Source organism: Glossina fuscipes, unplaced genomic scaffold, assembly GCF_014805625.2.
Source record: "Glossina fuscipes isolate IAEA_lab_2018 unplaced genomic scaffold, Yale_Gfus_2 0, whole genome shotgun sequence".
Taxonomy (NCBI): domain Eukaryota; kingdom Metazoa; phylum Arthropoda; class Insecta; order Diptera; family Glossinidae; genus Glossina; species Glossina fuscipes.
This window is the reverse complement of record NW_023998414.1, coordinates 1810826-1832567: the sequence shown is the minus strand read 5'-3', so window position 1 is coordinate 1832567 and position 21742 is coordinate 1810826. Positions and strand designations below refer to the sequence as shown.

General features: G+C 32.4%; 1 protein-coding gene across 1 annotated transcript in view; it reads right to left on the bottom strand.

Moving 5' to 3' along the window:
- LOC119632450 (tRNA dimethylallyltransferase) overlaps positions 1-21742 on the bottom strand; it is a 108877-nt gene that overhangs the window by 70855 nt on the left and 16280 nt on the right. Inside the window, exons 3-4 of the mRNA XM_038025366.1 lie at positions 13996-14199; positions 13712-13836 (exon numbers count right to left, since the gene is read on the bottom strand). Of these exons, the coding sequence (XP_037881294.1) occupies positions 13712-13836; positions 13996-14199 (329 nt within the window). The remainder of the gene's footprint in view (positions 1-13711; positions 13837-13995; positions 14200-21742) is intronic.

Sequence of the window (21742 nt, the reverse complement as noted above, 5' to 3'; positions counted from 1 at the left end):
AAACATATGATTTGTCATCTATGGTCAGTCATCTTTCTTTCATCTATAATGAAGCATAAAATATATATATATATATATATATATATATATATGTGTATCGTTATAGTATATATATATATATATATATATATACTATATATATATATATACTATATATATATATATATATATATATCATTATAATTTCAAACATAATACATGAACATGGACATCTAAGAGGGAGAGAGAGATTAAGACTGATTTAAATTATTGCTTTCTCCGGTAATCACATGAATTGTTATATGATCAGTTCACGAATAACACTGGATCGAGCATCATTCATTACATTGTATCCCGTTGGGAAAATCTATATTTTCCCCTTTTTGCTCTGATCTTTTCCTACGATGAAGCACACATTCCATTTGCTAATCACAGAAATCTTTAATGCTTCGTAGCGCCGACCATAGTACACAAATATATATATGTATATATATATATATATATATATATAAAGAAAAAAAAATAACCTAATGGAAGAATTTTTAAAAGTGAGCATAGCGCTGGAATTAACTGGAATTCCACGATAACTCAGATTCTCTTTTAAAAAGGTTGGTTGTATCATCAAACATAATATGATTCCATAGGAAAGCTTGCGGGCTTATCGCTCCTTAGCAAAGTATAAATTATGGAAATCTGTAAGTAACTAGCGGATCCGAATCAGCTATAGGTGCCAGGGTTTTTATTTTTATTTTTTTTTTTATTTTTTATTTTTTTGGATATTTTATACATTTGACCAGAAATGAACCGGGAATGTCTCCTATGCATATAGACTGGCATAGGGTTGTTAGCCAGCAAGAACTATGAGGAAACGAAAGGATGAAAAGAAAGAGTAGTGAGTGTTTGGATGCTTTCGATTTGAAAGTAAATCCATCTGAAATAGCGGAAGAGGTCACAGCAAAATAATCTTAGACTAGTTGCATTGTCTTGATGTATCGTGCTTTTTATCGTATCAAACCTCATTTCGAGACACCGAGGCCTTTACCGTATTGTGCAATAAATATGCATGGGCTTCGATTTGAATAGTTTGCAAGAACAAGATATATATTCGAAAATAGCATATGGCATTCCAAAAGCGATCTTAATCGATGAAAGAAGATTTGTGCTATGGTTTTTTTTTTTGTTTTTTTTTTGTTTTGTTTTTTCTTTATATTATATATTTATTTATTTATTTTTTTTCCTTAGTTTGAAACATTTGCGCGTAGATTTTTCATTTTTTCTTTTTATACAGAAAAAAAAAAAATAAAAAAAAAATAGGAGTCGTGTTATGCAGGCTGAGCACACATACATGAATGAAACTCTATTCCGTACAAGAGTGTATGCATACGTACACTGAGAGTATGAAAGCCTGCATTTTATCAAAATTATTTGTAAAAATTTAATTTTCATTATAAAGTCTTTTCTAAAGGAATAGTAAGAGTAAGTACATAAAGTAAGTTGGAAGTTTATGAAGGATAGAGGGAAAAAAATGTATATAGTGTAAGCAAAAACGCTATTGAGTGCAATACTTTTGTAGAAAATTAATTTAAATCATTTATAATTCGAAATAAAGAGCAACTGCTTCCTTTGTCATAATATTTTTCATGAATATCATGCGCGCCAGCATATAGAATTTTTTTCTTATTTTTTTTTTTTATTTTTATTTTTTTTTTCGTTTCATCTGTCACCCTTGTTTGTAGTACATGCTGATGACGGCAATAACGATGTAGAATAGAAATCTTTAAATGTCAAATTGAATTTTTGGAGCATTTTTCATCATTCATCATGATGAAGTGGGCAAGAAAACCTGTTATTTTCTCTTTAAGCCGATAAAATTTTTCAATTATCAAATGCAAAATATGAAATTACTCGATTCGAAAGAGTTTAAGGCTTGTACAAATAGTGGCAAAACGTTTTTCACAATTTACCGAAATACCGATTGACTCAATTATGTTCACTTTTTTATCCGTTCGCTATTCGTTTACAATACAATATCACATTGAACTGAAACCATAGAGAGCTTGATGCTTAAATTATTGATCGAATTTTGATATTCTTCTTTTTCTTTTTTTTTTCTCAAAAACCGGAGTTACGCAACAGACGGTTTTTCCTCACTTAACTGGCCTCCCCAATAGTAAGCTATCTGTCGGTCCGAGTGGCATAAGCGAAGAAGAGGAAGTAGTGAAGGATTATGATTTATATAAATATATGTATATGTATATATCTCGTTTAAGTGTAGGCACTGGATACACAAAGTTCACTGTACAATATATAAAATATATTAAAAGTTAACTTAGTTGTTTCAAATTCCTTTCTTTAGATTTTAATTTGCATGCAATTCATTCATTTCAATGTAAATGTTGTTCTTAAGAAACAACAAGCAACAAGCAACAACAACAACAACAACAACAAAAGAAGTCCGTGAAAAAATCCAATATGTTAAAAATTGTTTGAATGAATCAGCAGACATTAAGTCAAACAAGCACATAAATGAGCAGATATCACGGATATCATCATCATCGACATTGCTATCTTCATAATGAAAGGAAATCGTTTTTTATTTGCTTTATACGTTCTTTTAAATATTTTTTAATCACCATATTTTAAAGGACAGCAAAGAGACACTGAAAGTCAAATACCCACCAAAAGACACTAATGTCAGTCTTTCCGTTTTTTTTTTTTTTTTTTTTTTTTTTAATCGCAGTAAAGACCCGCGAAAAGTCAATGACATTTCTTTATCGGTTTTCTACCTATATATATATAAGCATGCATGTACATGCATATGTATGTTTTTGACGACTAAAGTTTATATTAATGCGAAAGCATATGTACATATGTAGGTTTTGTTGTACTTATATCGGAATTTGAAAAAAATGTTTAGCATAACTTGAAAAATGTTCAAAATTCTCTATTGCAAGTAGAACGGGTTTATTCATTAACCATTCATCTTCTAGGATATTGAGTTTAGAGGAGTGGCACTAATTCTATACGACAATTATAATTTCTATGATTTATGATACAAGGTATATTAAGTTTGGCCAGATGAATGCTATGCATCAACAAGAGTTTTAAATAACGTTGAATATATGTATATACCTTCCATCTAATATATATATATATATATATATATATCCAAATCACTCATTTTGCTTATAATTTATATGTGTTTTTGTTTATTAATCGCTTCTGACACGTCTACGGAATATATCGTGGTTTTCTTTTCATTGGACCGCGAGATAGACTCAACTTTTATTATAACAATCGATCTACCAGCAAATTCGGAATCGATTTAACATGATCTTTCGGTCAGTTTATTTGCTTTTCTTCTTGTCCGTCGTCTATTCGACACTCTGTGTATTATGTTTTCTCATCTATTCTTGAGGTCAATGTTCAGTTTGAAATTTTTGCAATATTTTGACAAGATGGCCTTTTTTTCCCCCCTAGCACGAATCCGATTGAAAGTTGTTACATGAACAAAAAAAAAGTTTGCGATTTTCAAAACATGCAGTACAGTGTGAAAGTATCCTGGTATACTAAATTGGTGTAAACAATTTGGTTGAAATGCCACATTTTTTTTAACCTTCTGTGTTACAAGCGTCTTTGTATGAGGAAAGGTAAAATTTAAAGATCATCAAGATCAATTTTTAAATTTCGATCAAATCATGATCATAGTTATCAATTTAAAATTCGATTAAAATTAAACTTTAAAATCAAATACAAATACCATTCAAATTGAGTTCACATCATATTAAGTAAATCATTTCGATCCGCAAACGGATGTTGTTTCTACGTACAAACATACGATGGATAATGTAAAATTAAAAATAAATAAATAAGAAAATCATGTTCTGCTATGCCAATTTCGTAATATCTGTCATCCATGGTGCTGAGCAATGGGCGCGATACGATATCCGAAGTGTAAACCATTTTGATTCGGTCCAGGCAAGCCATTAATGCTCATTATCAATGACGTCCACATTATAATGCGCATATATAGCGCACCATATCAGAAAGTGATCAAGTGATCAAGTATTCCGCCTTCTGATTAACATCTACTCAAGCCTCCGCTATTCTTATGACGAAATTCCAAAAATGAGTTCGTTTGCGGATAGGATCATAGAAGGACCATAGAACCATGAAATTGATAGAAAGATTTTTGAAAGATAGGAAAATGTACACAAAAAGTACACAAAGCGATGAGTTTCTAATAATTAATAATAAAATTTAATGATATATTAATAGGTGAGCAGCAACAGATGTTTTGTTCATTCGCGATGAAAACATAGTAAGACACAATTGAACTTCGTACGATATGAGATATATCTCGCATGCGTATAAAACGAGATGTGAAATCCGTTCATGTTTTGCTCTAGTCACGTGGGGATTTATAAATAATTAAGCGGTTTAAATGCAATACATTTTTACTTAAAACAAAACTGTTTCGCGTAAAGTGCTTTTAAAAGGTTTTCATATAATTCATAATAAAAACAAGTAGAACAACATGAACAACATGAAACAAATGTTTCAATGATTTGATAGAAAACTAAGATTATAAGTAAATTTTTAATTTTATAATTTCGTATGCGAAACGATATTTAAATAATGCTCGGATATGGTGAGGAGATAATTGAGAAAATATTAAAAGACCCAGAGGTAACAATATATATGTATGCCTGCAGCAATCATGATCGAAGCGAAGTTTGAGCAACGACTGGAACAAGCAACAAAATTGTGCATTGACTATGTGATGTACGAATCGGTTGAAGCAGGGGCTCGTTATATAAATAATAAATTCGCTCGAAGAAAGCCTTATATGCTTTCTAAGTAAAACTCATATATTAAATATTGTAACCGTAGTAGGAAGGATTTTTCACGAAAAATGCAACATTTTTGCATTCACTTAAACTGAGATTACGCTCTAAGCGAAATATTTCTTATATAAATGAAAAGAAAGAAAATCATGAAAGTATGAGGACAAGAAATGTAGAAAGCTATTTAGCAGCTCTTTCCAGGCGACTTCGGAAAACAGAATAATATTGTTAGCGAGATAAGACATGAGCTACTTAGTGTTTATGTTCTAAAATTATAAATTCGTTAGTTTATCTTTGTGTATCTTTGTGTTTTATATACGATAGGATTAGGTTAAGTATTATTATATGATTGAATAGCGTAAGGTATTAGTAATAGGATATAAGATTCCATCTGTGCGGCAACGACCGGTCGATTGTAGGATGTGAAACAAGTCGCTATGCGACATTGATCTTTCTTGTTTCCCATTCTCCGGAAGTTCACGCTCTTGGTTGCTGTCGTGCGTGGGCGATAAGACTTATGTCCCGTTATACGTATACAAAAACAATCCACTGTCATCAATAATAATAACTTTGCATGCTGGTAACACTCGACATGAAGTAGTAAATACCATATGTGAATATCCCGTAAAGTGGTGAAACCCATATTTCGATCCAAATAAATGAGTTAAGTTCAGCTATGAGTTACAGGAATTAAATTGGGAATACCGTAAGTTATACTAAGCCGCATAATTATATAAACATATATATTTCTCCTCTCTTTCCTACAATTTGTTTTTTTGTCTTTGTGTTGAAACAAATAAAAAATTATCTCCGACTTGGTCCTATTTTACGTTATCAACAACATAACTTGAACCCATTGTATTAGTTTTAAGATATTACTTGATTCAATAAAAATTTAATTATAACATTGTCTTAATCAGTCATAGTTGAGTTAGATTGCGATTTCATCTTAAAGGTAATGAAAATCAAGTAAGTGAATGAATGGTCGGAGCACAGCGGCGCGTTTCATCTCGGCAAAGAAAAAATTTAGTTCCATTTCGCAAATATTTCTTATTCAAATTCAAGAGCACAATTAACAAACTTGGGAAACTATGATACGAACTCCATATCGAGTAAGTCGCATAATTTCAATTCAAAAAGTGGAAAATTTCAAAAGATTAATTGTGAAAAAGTGATCTTTGACAGGCCGGTGAAACCGAAGCACTCGCACACTAATAATGATGCTGCAAGTAATTATATATATATATATATATATATATATATATATGTTTAACGAACTTATATAAAAAGCCCCCTGCTTGTCTATGCCGCTGCAGTTTTCAAAAATAGCATCACTTCTGGTTTTTGTAAAAGATAACGAATGTAGAGAAGATGTCGAAACGTCTATGGGTTTGCGAACTACTCGTAAACGAGATGAAATTTATTCTATAATTGACTACGAATCTCAATAACGGTAAGATAAACGGCATTAAATTTGATAAAAGAATTCTCTCCATATTTGACTTATGTAACGTTTAGTCTCATCTAAGAGTGATTTATCCAGCGAAATTGTAATTCATACACAACCTGGATCCATGTTTTGATCAACATATTTACTTAGGTCATATAAAAATCTCAGTGGAAGAATGGATGTGCTTAGCTAGCTAGCTTAGAAATATACGTACCAAAGCGCCTTTCAATCTAAAATTCATTGCTTATGTCATGCTAAAGCCAGCCAGCTCGATATCTGTTTTGCTGCAAAAGATGTAACAGATTTTTTTTTTGGTACCAAAAAATGTATAGCTAGTTATAGCCATTACCTTAAATAAAAATATTTTTCATCATTTTCAAACAACAAACACATTCACATTTACATTTACGAGATTTTAATTTTCATAGATATGTTACGTGTCATGCGTAATTAAAGATTCCTTCCTATGAACTAGATTGTACTCCGTGCATTGTCTGGAATAGATAATCATTTCCATATTATGGTTTGGAATGGACAATTCTTCCTCTTAACTTTAGTTAGGTTATGTAAATTTTAGAAATTTTTTGCTCTCCTTTCTCCCTACTTAAACGATTTATAGGCCATATAAAGCAAATATATTTTTAATTAGCTTAAAACTCGAAAACTATTTAATCATAACTGCACTTATAGTCGTCGATTAGTTCATCTACGCTAACGCTACCTGAAGGTTTTCCGTAATTGATCTAACAAGTCTTAAAAGAAACTCGATTCGGGGTAGAATCTCAGAATGCAAGGTAACTGACATTCCATATGATCAGTTCGGTTAGTATTTTTTGGGATAAAGTCGAAGATTTGTGCAAACGTGGTTTTTATAAGAGATAACGTAGCATGCTAGGCAGGTAACTTGTCGAGTAAGTACGAATCGCGACTACCAACTCCAATGTTCGCAGGTTCAAATCTCAAATCCCGTGAAGTTTACCTTAGTCGTAGCTATAGTGAGTGCCACTAGGCTGTTGTACAAATGGGGGGCATTTCCTGGTCAAGAAAAAAGATTTTTGAAAAATCGAATTATTGTAAAAAAGAAGCACCATTAGGTCTCTTTAAGCCTTTAAGACTGTGTTAGTTGAAACGCTTCGGTTGTGTTTGTCTATTTATCTGTTTTTTTCCTTTACGAGCGTGATGAGGTCGCGCAATCAATTCGCTAGTGGTCCTACGATTTTCAGACAAAGAATTGCGGTACCACGCGATAGAATTATTACTTATCACCATTTAATTCCATATTCCTTGACGTCGAATGGATTTAAATGTACGAATTTTATCTCCTAATAGCTTTATCGCGGAGTATGCCGTAGAAAAAGCAGACGCATTGGCATCAACTTTCCACCGCTAGTAGATTAAGTGGTAATGTCCAGTGATATTCTGTCTCACTTTTTCTCCTTCTCTGTCTCTCTGTCTTGTCGTATATAACTAAAAGCACATTCACCTGAACAAGGTAATGGCTGGTATAAGTATTGTAACATGATTTAGTTCGATTTGGCAACATAACGATATCCGTTTATAATGAAGAGACATCAGAATTGTTGGCAATATATACATATATATAAGTATATATATATATATATATATATATATATATATATATATATATATATATATATCTATACATCTATTCATACATGTGTATATAATTTTTGTGCTTTCTTTTACTTTATATTATTATCTCGTATAAGACGAAGATAATCAGTGGTGCAGTAAGTTTTGACACGCTAGCCGTCGCCAAACGAATGTGTTTGAACGTTGAAAAAGAATAAATTAGGGTAAACACTGTCTGCATGGGCTTAGGCTGTCCATTCGGATGTGTGTGCATATATATAAATGTGTGTGTGTGTATTTATATGTGTGTGCGTGTATTGGTCTCAGGGATATACGAAAAAAAAAAAAAAAAAATTTATATACATACATATATATATATATTAAATTAAATTTTTAAATTTTTATTTCTATTCAAACGATCGCTGCCTGAATTATAAGCAATAATAATTTCATTTTTCATTCGTGTAAGAAACAGGCGGGATGTACTTCTACATATTAAATAAATTAAATGATTTATTCATAAAAAAATTCAAGTTTAAATGTTTATTAAAATGACATTCTAAATATAAACATAAATAATAATTAAAAAAAATTAATAAATTATATGCGATTTGGGCTGAATCTTTTAATATACATCACTATGTTGGATATGATTACTTACCGGAAAATGAAGCAAATATCGATTTAAATAACGAACAAGTCATATATCTGACAACCACGCCTAAATATTCCGCATTATTTTTTGTTCATAATTGTAGGCGTTAATGGTTTTTGCTTCGAACCTATTACGGCCACGAATTTGTAGTAAGACGCGGAAATACTTCGACAGTTTTAATGGAAAAGAAAAATTCGTTAAGTTTTCGATTCTAAAGCTAATTTAGTGGATTTTTGTACCCTATCTGATAAGAGAGCGTGATAAGATAACAATTTTAAGATTTCTTAAATAAAGTTTTCAGATTATAATTATAATTAAAATAGTAAGTTTGGATTATTAAATAGTTAAAGAAATTGCTAAGCCTGAATACGATTCGTTATTTATGCTGATTGACGCTGACGGAGCTACATCTGATTGATGACAATTCTGATTGCACGGACCCACGCGCTACAAACATTTTGCGCATTTAATATATCCTATGTGTATGTGAGGTAAATATAACGTATACTTATAACATATAGTTTTAGTTATAAATCATTCTTTTACTCTACTCAAGCATAAACTTAACCACGTACTTTTCGCCGTGTACGAGGTACGTTGACATAACATGATCTAGCTCATCGTTTAGTGATCTTTGCGTTCAACATCTATATATATATATATATATATAATAAAATATTCATTCTACGCTTGAATTAATTTGTGAAAGAGCATTTTTAATAAGTTATCCGTTTGTTGTAATATGATTTCACAATTGAGAGTATTTCGTCGCTAATTAACTTTAACTTTAACTCGTTAATTAAGAATGAAAATTTATATAGTTTTCAAAAATAACAAAAAAGCTATCGTTTATATCGACAAATGAACAGCGATAGCGATGATTTTAGACGGAGTAACAATTTCGAAATTTTTAATAATAAGAGGCAGAAAAGTAAGTAAACTTTACAATTCCGAGCTAAACACGATCTCTAATCGTATACAGTAAAGTTAATTTCTTACGCCCTCAAATCTTTAACAATACGTATATTTTACCAAAAAAAAAAAAAAAAAAAAAAAACAGTCCGCGATTAATTTATAACATTTTAGCAAAAAAAAAAAGAAGAAAAGATGTATGTTGAACTCGTTGAATTATGAAAGTGCACATTTCGAGATTTATGACTTATTATCACACAATGCGATAATAACATGAAATTTCATTTTTTCCTTTTTTTTCTGTTTTTTCCTTTTTTTTCTTCTATTCGCTAACATCACGATTAATAGACAATTTATTGCTGTGAAAACAGAAAACTTACGTGTGTGTGATTGACAGCAGGTAGCATAACACATAAGAAGCGTTCTTATATGCTTATAAGGGGTGCATAGGGTAGCAAGATCGAATAATGAAAAAAAAAAAAAAAAAAAAAAAAAAAAAACTGGGAAATAAAGATAACAGCAGCTCGTGACCTCCCTCGCCTATGCGAGCAACGGAAATCAATAAATCCGATCAGAGATGAAATTGTGAATCATTGAGACCTATGAGGCGAAAAGTGACGATAGGTGGTGAAGTGCTTTGGAATCAAGGCACACAAGCAACGGCCAATAACGCCAACATTCCTGTAAAAGCCACATACAATAGTTTTAGAGCACTTACGCTAAACCTTTGTTGTTGGGTATCATCTTAAGAAGCGAAAAATTTTTTACTTAAATGTGTTCGCGTCAATACGTCAATGAAAAGCATTTTTGCATCGAATACCTCTCTCTACACCACTTGCTGTACAGGGTATATTAAGTGGGTCGGGGACGTAAGCAAAACTCAGAAAAACTTAAGATAGACCGACCTAAGCTTGTCTTTCTGCCCATCTAACGCAGATAGATTGGACCGGAGCATTTTTCATTCAACATCACTTCCCATATAATGCTTTTTTTCCTTTGAATAGTTTACTTAGTTAACTACACTCGACAAACAATAAAAATTATTACGCATGTACTATACTTTACATAAATGGCAAAAGTGATCTATATATACATATATATATATATTGTTTTTGCTTTAATTTGTTTTTGTATTTAACAAATGTAATTTGGTAAAGTTCTTTACTTTGAAAACGTGTATTTCATTAAAAATTCTTGGGAATGAGAGCAAATAGATATAAAATCAAGCGAATGCTTGGAACGTAATCAAAAAAGTTAAATACAAAATGTTCTTGTTGTATGTGTAGTGTATATGCGAGCAATTTTAGCACAATATTAACAACATCACTGACCTTTCGTTTTAATATTGAAGAAGAACATGAATCCTACTTAGCTACCGTTTACGTATTAAATATCTTTTCATATCCATCACCGAAGGATTAGGGGCTATATTCATTTTGTCAAAACGTTTGCGACGCCCAGAAGTACGCACCGTAGACCTCACAAAGTGCATAGACTCTTGATCAGCATCAAATTCTAAATCGATTTAAGCATGTCCGTCTGTCCGTCCGTATAATACCTGTCGCAAACACTCTTCCGTCCGTCAAAAACCTATCGAGTTTCTTGCGCGCAATTGGTTAGTATTGAAATTGGAGCAAATTGGTCCAAAGACACGCAGAACACGCAGCACCATGTAAACTGAAAATAACTTTGTTTTTCAAAAGGATTGAAAAATTAATTTTTTGCGTATTAAAAAAATTTGAACGCATATTCTATGGGCGATGCTGTAGTATTTGTGTACAAAAATGGAAAAATTTGACCACGTGTACTCAATCTTGCAGTGTATCAAAATTTATTTGTTCTTTCAATACTTTTCTAACGCGTAGAAGCAAAAGATTCTAAATCCCCCTATAAAGTTATATAAATTCTTGGCCAGTTTGGCCAAATTTCGACTGCATCTAAACATGTCCGCCAATTTGTCTGTCCATCTGTCTGTTTGCGCAGCTTTGTAGTATTTGTGGTAAACACTCTCACGTTAATGAAAATTTGCAAAAGATTTTGGAAGTGACTTAGGACGCGACGTCCTACAACGTCCACAACCTACCTATACGACAAAAGCTTTTATTTTGAAAATCGAAAAAAATTAGCTGCGTCTCATCACTCCCCTCCCTTAATATCGAACATAAAAATGTTGTTCTTTGTATTTCTTTTATCTTTTTTAGAATAACAGTCAGTTATGGGTATAAAAGATTCGATTTTGACCGAAGTTAGTTTCTTATGGGATTATTTTCTTCAAATATTTTTATAATCATTAACCGGGGGATATATTAAATTCTTTCTTCAAGATGCAAAATAAGAGATATGAAATGAGTAGAAAAAAACCTATCTTGAAAATCGAAAAGCAAGCTATAGCAGATCGTTGCAAATCGTTGTAGTCATTTTTCCAATGAGAAAGGGACGCGATGCTTTCTGTTGCCTTTATTTAAGTGTCAAATTTAGCCTGAGATAGGGATTAAGAAATTCGGCGTATATTTGAACTTTATTTTGCTTTATTTTAATACACGCGTAGTTATGTGCACCGAAATTTGAGATATTGTGCTGGTGTAGTTAATAATTCATTGATATATTTAGTGGCGCGTAAATGCTACATATGTACCTATGCAGAGAGAGAGACCGATGCACACAAATGAAGCATTGTTTTTGTTACTGTTTATGTTTTTGTTTTCATTTTTTTGCCGGGAAAGGGGGGTGAGGGAGGGAGGGGAGGGGGAATTTATATATTATTTGATTTATTAGTTTGTCGGCCTCTCAAGGTTAACACTTTGATGAGTCCGTTATCGTTTATTTCGTTTTTTTATTTTCTTCTTCCTCTAATTTGGATATGAAACGAGTTCAAGGCTTGAACAGCAACCGCAATACACTTTAATACATGCGCTATCCAAGTAAATGGTGTAATTTTGGACAACATTTTGTTTTTTCATGTCTTTGTTGCTGCTCTATTTGGAAGCTTTAGAATTTCTATAAAGAAATAAATACGTATGTGTGCATAAATTTTTGAAGCTCTATTGGATATTCGTAAGCTACTGCTATCATCAAGAGAAGATCTTGAAAGCGTTAAATTAATTTCTTAGAATAGCCCTAAAAAAATATTTATTCCCTGTAAATATTCAACAATATGAGAGAACGCAAACACGCATGCATATATATATATATATATATATATAGGGACATGTGTATCCATAAAGCGACAGGCAGATAAGTGAGGAATGTTACGGAAGTTTTTTCAAGAATCTTTATTAGACTTTTCTGAGAATCGTTAAAATCTCCGCAAGCAAGCAAGCAAGCAAGCAAAACTTTAAGCTTCCCCTCGCTTTTTTTGCTTATTATTTTTATTTTCTTTATTTTGCCTTTCTTGTTATTATATTATTTTATTTTCTATTTCTTGCCCAAAATAAACCAGATTCCATTGTGAATTTTACAGTCATAACCGCAGGATGGAGGCATACTGTTATTGTTAATTCATTTGTAACATTCAATGAATGTTAATTCTTGGTCAATCAAATCAATTAACGGCATTCATTTTATCAAGTTTATCCATCCATTCTCTTCCATTGAATATCTCATTATTATTATTATTATTATTATTATTATTACTATTATAGTTTTTTACACTAATGAAATAAATTCTTAGACTATTCTAGCCTATGCTTGCTAATATTTTTTTTAGAAAAACATTTAACATAGATAAGAAAGAAAATTGATTCACTAACTATATGGATAAGTTATTCAAGTCAAGTCCATTCAAATTTTCGGTGAAGATATAATTGCAATCGGTCAACCGGCACATCTACAAGCAAACATCAAACTATATCTTTTGCTTTGTATTCGCTTAGGGTAAGCGGTATTCCAAGTGCGTTTCGAAGCAAAAAAAAAAAAAAAAAAAAAAAAAAAAAAAAAAAAGCGGATAAAAGAGTTTCTTTCTCGTTTCAGATTAAATTGATTTTCTTTTATTAGAAGTCAAAAGCAGAAACTTTATTAATTCTTGGGATTTGTGAAATTTTTTAATCAATTTAAAGTAATTTAAAAATGTTCTCAAAATTAAAATTGAAAACAAAGTACACAAGAGGAGTCAAAGAACACCCAACAATTCTATAAATATTATACTAATACATATATACATACCTACATACATTCATATTCATATATACATACATATATATAATAAACAAAAAAAAAAAAAACAAAAAAACAACCAACAATTATTTATTTTTAATATTGTTATTTTCATGAACTTACCTCATTATTTTCCTTTTATTGTTCGGATGTATGCGCTGGGCAGTTACGGGATCGATTTTCTTTAAATGGTTGTACAACAATTCCGACGACATTGTCAGCATTTCACTTTCAGTTATAAATAACCACTAAATAGCATAAAAGAAAACAGCAAAAAAGAAAAAGAGTTAAGGTAACTGTTGCTTACACCACAAAAACATATCATAACAAAAATATTTATTCAGGTAAGGAGGAAAAAAACAAAAAAGGAATGGAAAACAATCTTCAGCGTAAAGAGAAATACATACATTTTCGGAATTCTCAGACGTTGTAGTATTAGCGTTATTGTCGCTCATCGCGGCATTCTCTTCGCTGCTGTCACTATTGATTTTCATATGAGGCCCTCCATCCGTAGGATTGCTAATCAAAATATCCCAAAGCAACGCTTCAATATAGTAGTTAGTGCCACCAACAATTATTGGACTTTTGCCTTCATTTAGAAGATTATTAATCTATAAACGTAATCTGTTAAGGAAAACCCATAAACTTTGCATTCATCGCTTAATTATCATACACCGTCCATGCTGCATGGCGTTAATTATCTATGTAAGATCTCTTTTCTTTTTCTTTTTCTTTTTCTATATCCAAACAGTTTTAGTTATAAGCTTTGTCATACTTTTCATCGAGTGGCGCGATTCTACATTTAATAGATAACTTAAAGATCCGTTACACATATTGTTCATCCCAATAGCCCTCAATTCAATTATCGACAATATTAGACCTATATATATATATATATGTATATATATCAGCATTCCATTGAATGATTTTAAGACATAAAGATTAATTTGAGTAGGCATACTCCATTAAATCAGAAATGTAGATATAGAGAACTAGAATCAAATTACTTGATCAATTTATTGATGTATCTTTAGCAAACAAAAAAAAAAAAAAAAAAAAAAAAAAAAAAAAATCATATCGTCAAGAGTAGAAGAGCGATTGTTCACCATCATCAATATATCTCAACAATAGAAAGCAAAAAAACAAGATACGCAGAGACGGACAGACAAGTTTACATCAGTATAATAAAATTTCGGTCTAACGCAACTCTCGTTCTAGGTATTGCATAATTTCGCGCAAATTTAATATACCCTTGTACAATAAGTGATGTAGGTTACGTAATAACTCTGAAAGATTGGTGCTAGTAAATAATGGATCCATTTGAAATCCGAAAAATTCAATTGTCTTGGTTTTGTTTGGTAAAATTATTTCTCTGGCTATTCTAAGAAGAATAGTTGTTCCGTAGACTTTTAGAAAATAAGAAGAAGATATTCAAAGTGAACGTCGACAGAAACCATTCCGATTTTCCGTCATTTTCATTAATGAGGAAACCATTCAAAACTGGATGCTGCAATTTAGATATGATTCATCAATTTTGTACTTTATTCGAGTTTTGTTCATCAGACCCCCATTTTTATTATATTGAGTGGCGACGAATTAATTAGTTAGTGATGTTAGTGATTGTCCCAGTAACTGCGTACCATTAAGAGAAAGCAATATATCAAATTTCTTTAATCTAAGCACTAATGATGGATTGATTTATTGATATGTATATTGGAAATTTATATGAAAGAAGTTAAAAGAGAGTAAGACTTCAAAAAAAATTTTTTTATTCGTTTCTCGTTACGATATTAAGATGTGGTATCCGGTTTTTAAAGCCATCGGTACTAAACCGAATAGTAGCGAGTAGCCTAATAGACCGGTGCATTCGCCTGTGCCAGCTATAATATTCTCCATGAACATGGCACCATATTTGGCAATGAAGGCGGCTAAAACCATCATACCGTATACAGCATTGTTCTCGTTAGCTGCTAAAAATAACAACGACACAATATTACCCAAAATGGTGAGATCTTTCAGGGTGCGCGTAGAAATATCCTCCGTTTCGGCATTTGGTGATACTTTTGTTAATAAATCGAAGGCCAATGGTACCACGAATAAACCATGTCCCAAAGCTAAAGGGCTACTTTGGTCCGATTTTAAATAAAATTCTATATTGAGCATTGGTAAAGTCATTATTTCAATGCAGCTGCAGGTTAAACGTTTGAAACATGTCGTGCATCTGTCCTCGCATGCTATGCTCTCGACTAGACCGGCGAGGGCATGACAAAATCCAACGGCACAAGCGCAAAATGCATAAGGATGTTGAAACGGTGTTACCGAGACTAAGGCGTGGCCAGTAGTGCCCAATAATATTCCACTGAAAACAGCATCCACCATTTCTTAATACCCGCGATTATCTCGGTTAAAAAGGTAAAATTTCAATTTTGAAAAACTTTTTTGAAAATATTTTATTTGGTTCTTTGAATTTCCATCAAAGAAAAATTATCGAATTATCAAAGACGTGTCATTTCAAGCAATTTTGATTACTAAGTGTTTCCTTAGGCGAAAATAAGTCTTCATGTTTGATATGTGTGTGTATCTTACGCATGTAAAATGATGTGATAGTTAAAAACATTACTCTACGATTAGATCTCTTAGAACTTTTACGGTTTCTGAAGGCAGTAGAAAGCAGTGCATATCTAGAAAGTCGAAAACAGCTCCTTTCACTTTACGCAAAATTATTTATGCCATGCTATTGGGTCATGCTTGGGTCATTGCATATGTTAGCATAGTTAGCATGACACGTATGTAGATTTAATGAATTATCGATATTACGCTTACAGAAGACAAATTTTTGCTACGCTATCTCTCGTCCTAATCATATATATATACATATATATATACATATATATTCTTGAAAATTACATATGCGCAATGGGCGTTCAAGAGGTGTAATGGAGAATGGCATCGAGTACGGTTGTCAAAATTCAAGTCCACAAACACTTTGGACGCACTTTTCAAAGCAATAGCGCATGAAGTAAAAGCTTTCGAACGACGATACTCAATGGGCAGCATTGTTAGCCATAAAAGGCAATAACGTCGAACGGATGAAAAGGAGTTTTATATACATTTTTTTTATTGCACAAATAAAATTTAAATTGATTTCCGTAGTTACCGCACGTGATATTATATAAAATTTAAGTTAGTTTTACAAATTTGTCTTAATTTTTTTTTTATTTTTTAATAAACGAAAAAGCTTTCATTTTAATTTAATTATTGCATAAAAGGGAATATCATTCTATTCATGGAATTTCGATGCGAATATTTTATGGCTGACAGTTCATAATTTTGATCGGGCAGTATGACATCCTTTAGTCAGAAGACCGGGTACGCGAATAAGATGTACTGGAGGTTCGCCAGGAATTTCACACAACACACATCACAAATGTTCTGTTCGTCTAGACTTTGAAAGTTCCTTCTTTTTTTTTTTAGCTTAACGCGTAATATTGTTGTAATTTTCAGAATAAGAGGAAAAAAGTTATTCGCAAGAAATTTCTCTTTAGAATTTCCAGCTCTTTCTCAAGTAATCTCTAAGGACGTATAGTACATATACTAGTCTATGCCCCTTATTAGATCACGGTAAAGCAAATTTATAAAAAGTAGACAAATGAAAAGTCACACCGGCACCTCACAACACCATGTTTTTTTTTTGGCAAGAGATCGCCGTGAAAGACGACCAAGTAAATAAAATGTTCATTAGTAAAAATGTTATTTCCTTTTATTAGTCCTCTAAAATATGATTATAGGAAGAATAAGTATGCAAACAAATACAAAATATATATGTTTATGTACATGTAAAAAATAGGAGGATACAAAAGGATAAAGAAAGAATGAAAAAAAAAAAAAAACATTACTTTACGACGACATTTTTATCGGTTACAGCTTTTGAAGAGACAAAGAAGAAGAGAGTGAAAAATAGCAGATGCATCCTTTCAGTCCAGATGCAGTTCTCGCAATGGCCGTAAAGTAGACTCGCTTGGGCCATCAGATATGATAGCATGACGAAAAAGTACATATAGTTGTCATCAATTACTGATATTACAGTCAGCGAAGCCACATTTATTAGATTGTTGGCGAGCTTCAAGGCTTCTGCTGCCTTGTCATCGCATTCATCGCCAAATAGCTTCACTAGGATATCGATTCCTAGAGGTATTAACGAGAACGCATGTGCGAATGCGTAAAGCGGTTTAGCTTCCAAATATATTTGAATATTCATTAACGGTAGGGGGGCAAAATCCATTAAACTTGTCAAAACCTGATTGACGAGGCCACGCGGATGCTGCGGTCCACGCAATACTCCCAACGAACCGCTTACCAAAGCTACGGCGCACGCAGTAAAAGCATATGGATATTGGTCCGGCGGCATTTTGTAGGTGGCATAGCTAGCCATCGAAAGTAATGCTGCGAAGGGGATCCTTTTAACAAGCATTTCGTTATCGAATTTTATATATATATGTGTGCGTTTTAAACGAGCAAAATTTACAGAAATTTTCTTTTCTTAATATGCTACGTGAAAGTTTAATTAATATGACGCGTTTTCCTTATCAAAATTAAATAAATTTTGAATTTTTATTTTAAAAGAATTGTGAAAAAACAAAAAAAAAAAAATTCAAATTCTAAAAAAATTTTCTTCCGAATAAACCAGAAACGTTCTACGATTTATTTTAGATTATCTAAATTATTAAAATGATATGTCATTACGGAAAAAGCCGAAATACTTAAGTCATTACGAAAGCGATCAGAATACTTGATTTCTATCAATTGAACTGAGTTTTTTTTTTTTTGCTCTTATCTATCAAATATTTTTAAAGTAAAAAAAACTTGAAATTTATTTATTTAATAATATCGGGTAAAGAATGATAGAGCATTGACCGCGAAATGTAGCTAAGCGATTAACTTATAAAATTATTATCTATATATTCAATCGTTAAGGATTATCGAATCCGGAATTAGTTAAATAACTTTTAAGTATTAGCAAAGGGGCTGGCGATCGTAATCAGAAGCGTAAGAATACAATTCGTTCGTCAAGTTCAAGAACTTATATGAATACGCGATTAAGACTAGGCTCGATTAACTACCTAAAACGTGATAGCGACAGCAGGAAACATTTTCATAAATGCATATTTACCTTTTCTATCTAAATGGAGCCGTGAATGAATTTATTTGATTTATGAATCTAACCTAAGAAATGCAAACTTAAATATTATACGTGATGCAGGCAACGAAATGTTTGCAATATTTTCCCGCAATAAACAAAAATGTATTCATATTCAAATACTTTGCTATGCCCTATAACTTTAACTGGGTGAAGTTCAAACGAAGGAGCTTGGTCCCCCTTAATGCATTTCTCATAGTTCATTATATGTTTTTGATGAGATGCTAATATTTCTCAAACATAGAATATTCAGTTAATCAAACGCATGCTCTTGAAGAGGGGGTGGGGGGGAGGGGTGTTTTTAGAAATATACGCCAAAAATCACATACATTATGTACTTTCTTGATTTCTTTTATTATGTCTGCGACCAATTTTACTATCTGTTGAATTGCAATTGTGACAGCAAAATCATATAACCACACAAATCAATCAATCAATCAATCAATCAATCAATCAAATCTGTGCTAACATTTTTTGACGGTGAGAAAATTAGGCAGTCACTCTTTCTGAGAGATAGCAAAGTGTAATGATATCCAGAAATTCACGGCAAACATTCTACAAAAGCACATATGTATTCTTGGTGGGGATGAAGGAAAGTCTAAGTTAGTTTAGATTTGGCCTTTTGCTCATCTATCTGCTGTTGTCAAAATAAGTCTATTGGAATGTGTCCATCGTTCTGGTCGGTATGCTTGCGTGTCGAAAAACTCAAAAGTTGGTTTTGAAACCCCGCACATGATGCCCTCGGATTAAATTAATGTCAAAAACTATAAAAGTCGAAATCTCTTCATTTAAATTCCATTTAAGAAATAAAAAAGTTCAATAAAAGATTTAAAATCTATTTATCCATTATTTTGCTGTCAAATGTAAAAATTTTTGTAATTTTTCCCTAAATACTCTTTAATTAATTGTTTTTTTTTGCACAATTCTAAAGATACATCCAACAAATCGACATCAAGTACTTGTTCAGCTAATTTCTTGGGTATAGAGCCTTTTACACTTCATTAGTTTACAAGTTACACAAGTTACAAGATTTTAAGTGACGGTGCCTTCTTGGTCGCTTTCCTGGACGACTGTCGTCGGTTGCCGACTACCGATTTGATTCTAGGGTGCGATGATGAATTCATATTTCATCATCCATCATCATATATCGCAAAAAAAAAGTCTAAACGGCGTCAAGAAGCGATATGACTCAATAACACGTTCCTGGCAAAAGTGAGCGAATGCGTTAACCATTTCGAAGAGAGCTTTCACAAGGAAAAATGTTCCTAAAAAAGAGTAAGTAGACTACCTTCTAATATATCTAAGTTATCAGCTAAAGCGAGTAACTTTACGCGAGTACTTTACGTCGCCCGGTCTTCCAAAGCAATTTTGGAAGGATTGCTGACTCACGTGACAAGAGCGGACAGCATCTTTGGTGTTTGCACGTCCGCGTTTAAACTCAGCACACGAGGTGATAACTTCACCGGTGCAGAAGCTTCGTAACGCAAGCCGCTCTTTAGGTCCGATAGTATTTTCCTTCGTAAAAACAAACTATGATTAATCAAGACAAGAAATTCTCCTATTGGTTTTAGCCATTGTTTTTGCAACTTGCAAAAATGGTGCCATGTAATAGGTAACATAATTGTCAGAATGGCATGAAATTTTGACGCATTTCGTGTGAAGACCGGTACTATACAGAAATCATGTGGGTCTGCCAATAGCGTTATCAAATATATACAAGAGACGAGACTTATTGAGCGACGTGTTATATATATATATATATATATATATATATGTGTGTGTGTGTGTATGCATGCAAAGTTTTTTGGCTATGAGATCTTCCAAAGATTACACCTATCTGCACAAGCAGCGTGCAGGATTCGTCACCCATGATGCCTGAATACTCCGCCCATCCCATATACCACTCGCGTCCGCGGAACCATTCATAGGTATTATTTGTAAATTGCCATAATGAATTCCCTAGCTAGTCTCAACTTGCTCTTCTTTTCTCGTCTCAAACCTGTACTATTTACATCTTGCACTGTATCCGTGCGGTTTAGGTATGCCAGTCGATTATCATGCCCTAATCCGTGCAGGTACTTTCAGAAACAATTGTGGCAAGTCAATAACTGTGTGAGGTAATAATTCATCTCCTCGTTTTTTAGATCCATTGCTATATGTTTATGATTTTCTGAATCTATACTAATTGTGCGGGATATCCGTGGCTTTGTCGGCCGCGCGTAATAGATGATTAGCAAGGAGGCTCTCTCTAATTGTCTAAATAATTAAGCATATTTTTGATATAACACTTACACAATTTTTCTTAAACTTATTGCTTCGATTTAATCTAAACAAAAGAAGGAGAGGAAAGAAGTTTCAGTGAAGTGAGTTAATCAGCTGATTAGTCGAACAGTTAATAACTCACTCATTGTCGCCAGTTATTACAGTCATCACGTTATGGAAATACTAAAATGATACCAATATGCATAACAATCATTATATTAATGCCAGTTAGTAGTAAATACGGGAACTACAACGCAATTAGTAAAGACTGCAGCAACATGATTAGCAGCAACAACAGCAGTAAACATAAACAGCATACATATTGAATATTAAACTAGCAGCAAGTAGTAGTTTAGCTATATCAATCCCATCAAGTTATAGACCCGGCAAGCGCAACAACAACACTCACCCATAAATATATAATAACAACAATCGGTTTTTTTTTTTTTTTTTTTTTTTTGCCACTCAACCAACTAACCAACCAAACAGCCAGCTAGCCAGTCAAGCAGCCGGCCGGCTTTTGCCAATGTTATTAACGCTTTTCTCGCGTGTTAACCGATAACATTTGTGAAGCTTTTGTTTGCCGGTTATTACCTTTGTTCAAATTTTTACTGTTTTTGTTTTTGTTGAATGATCAGAATACACAGAAAACAAAAAATCACATGCGAAAAAAAACAAAAAAAATGTATAAAGAA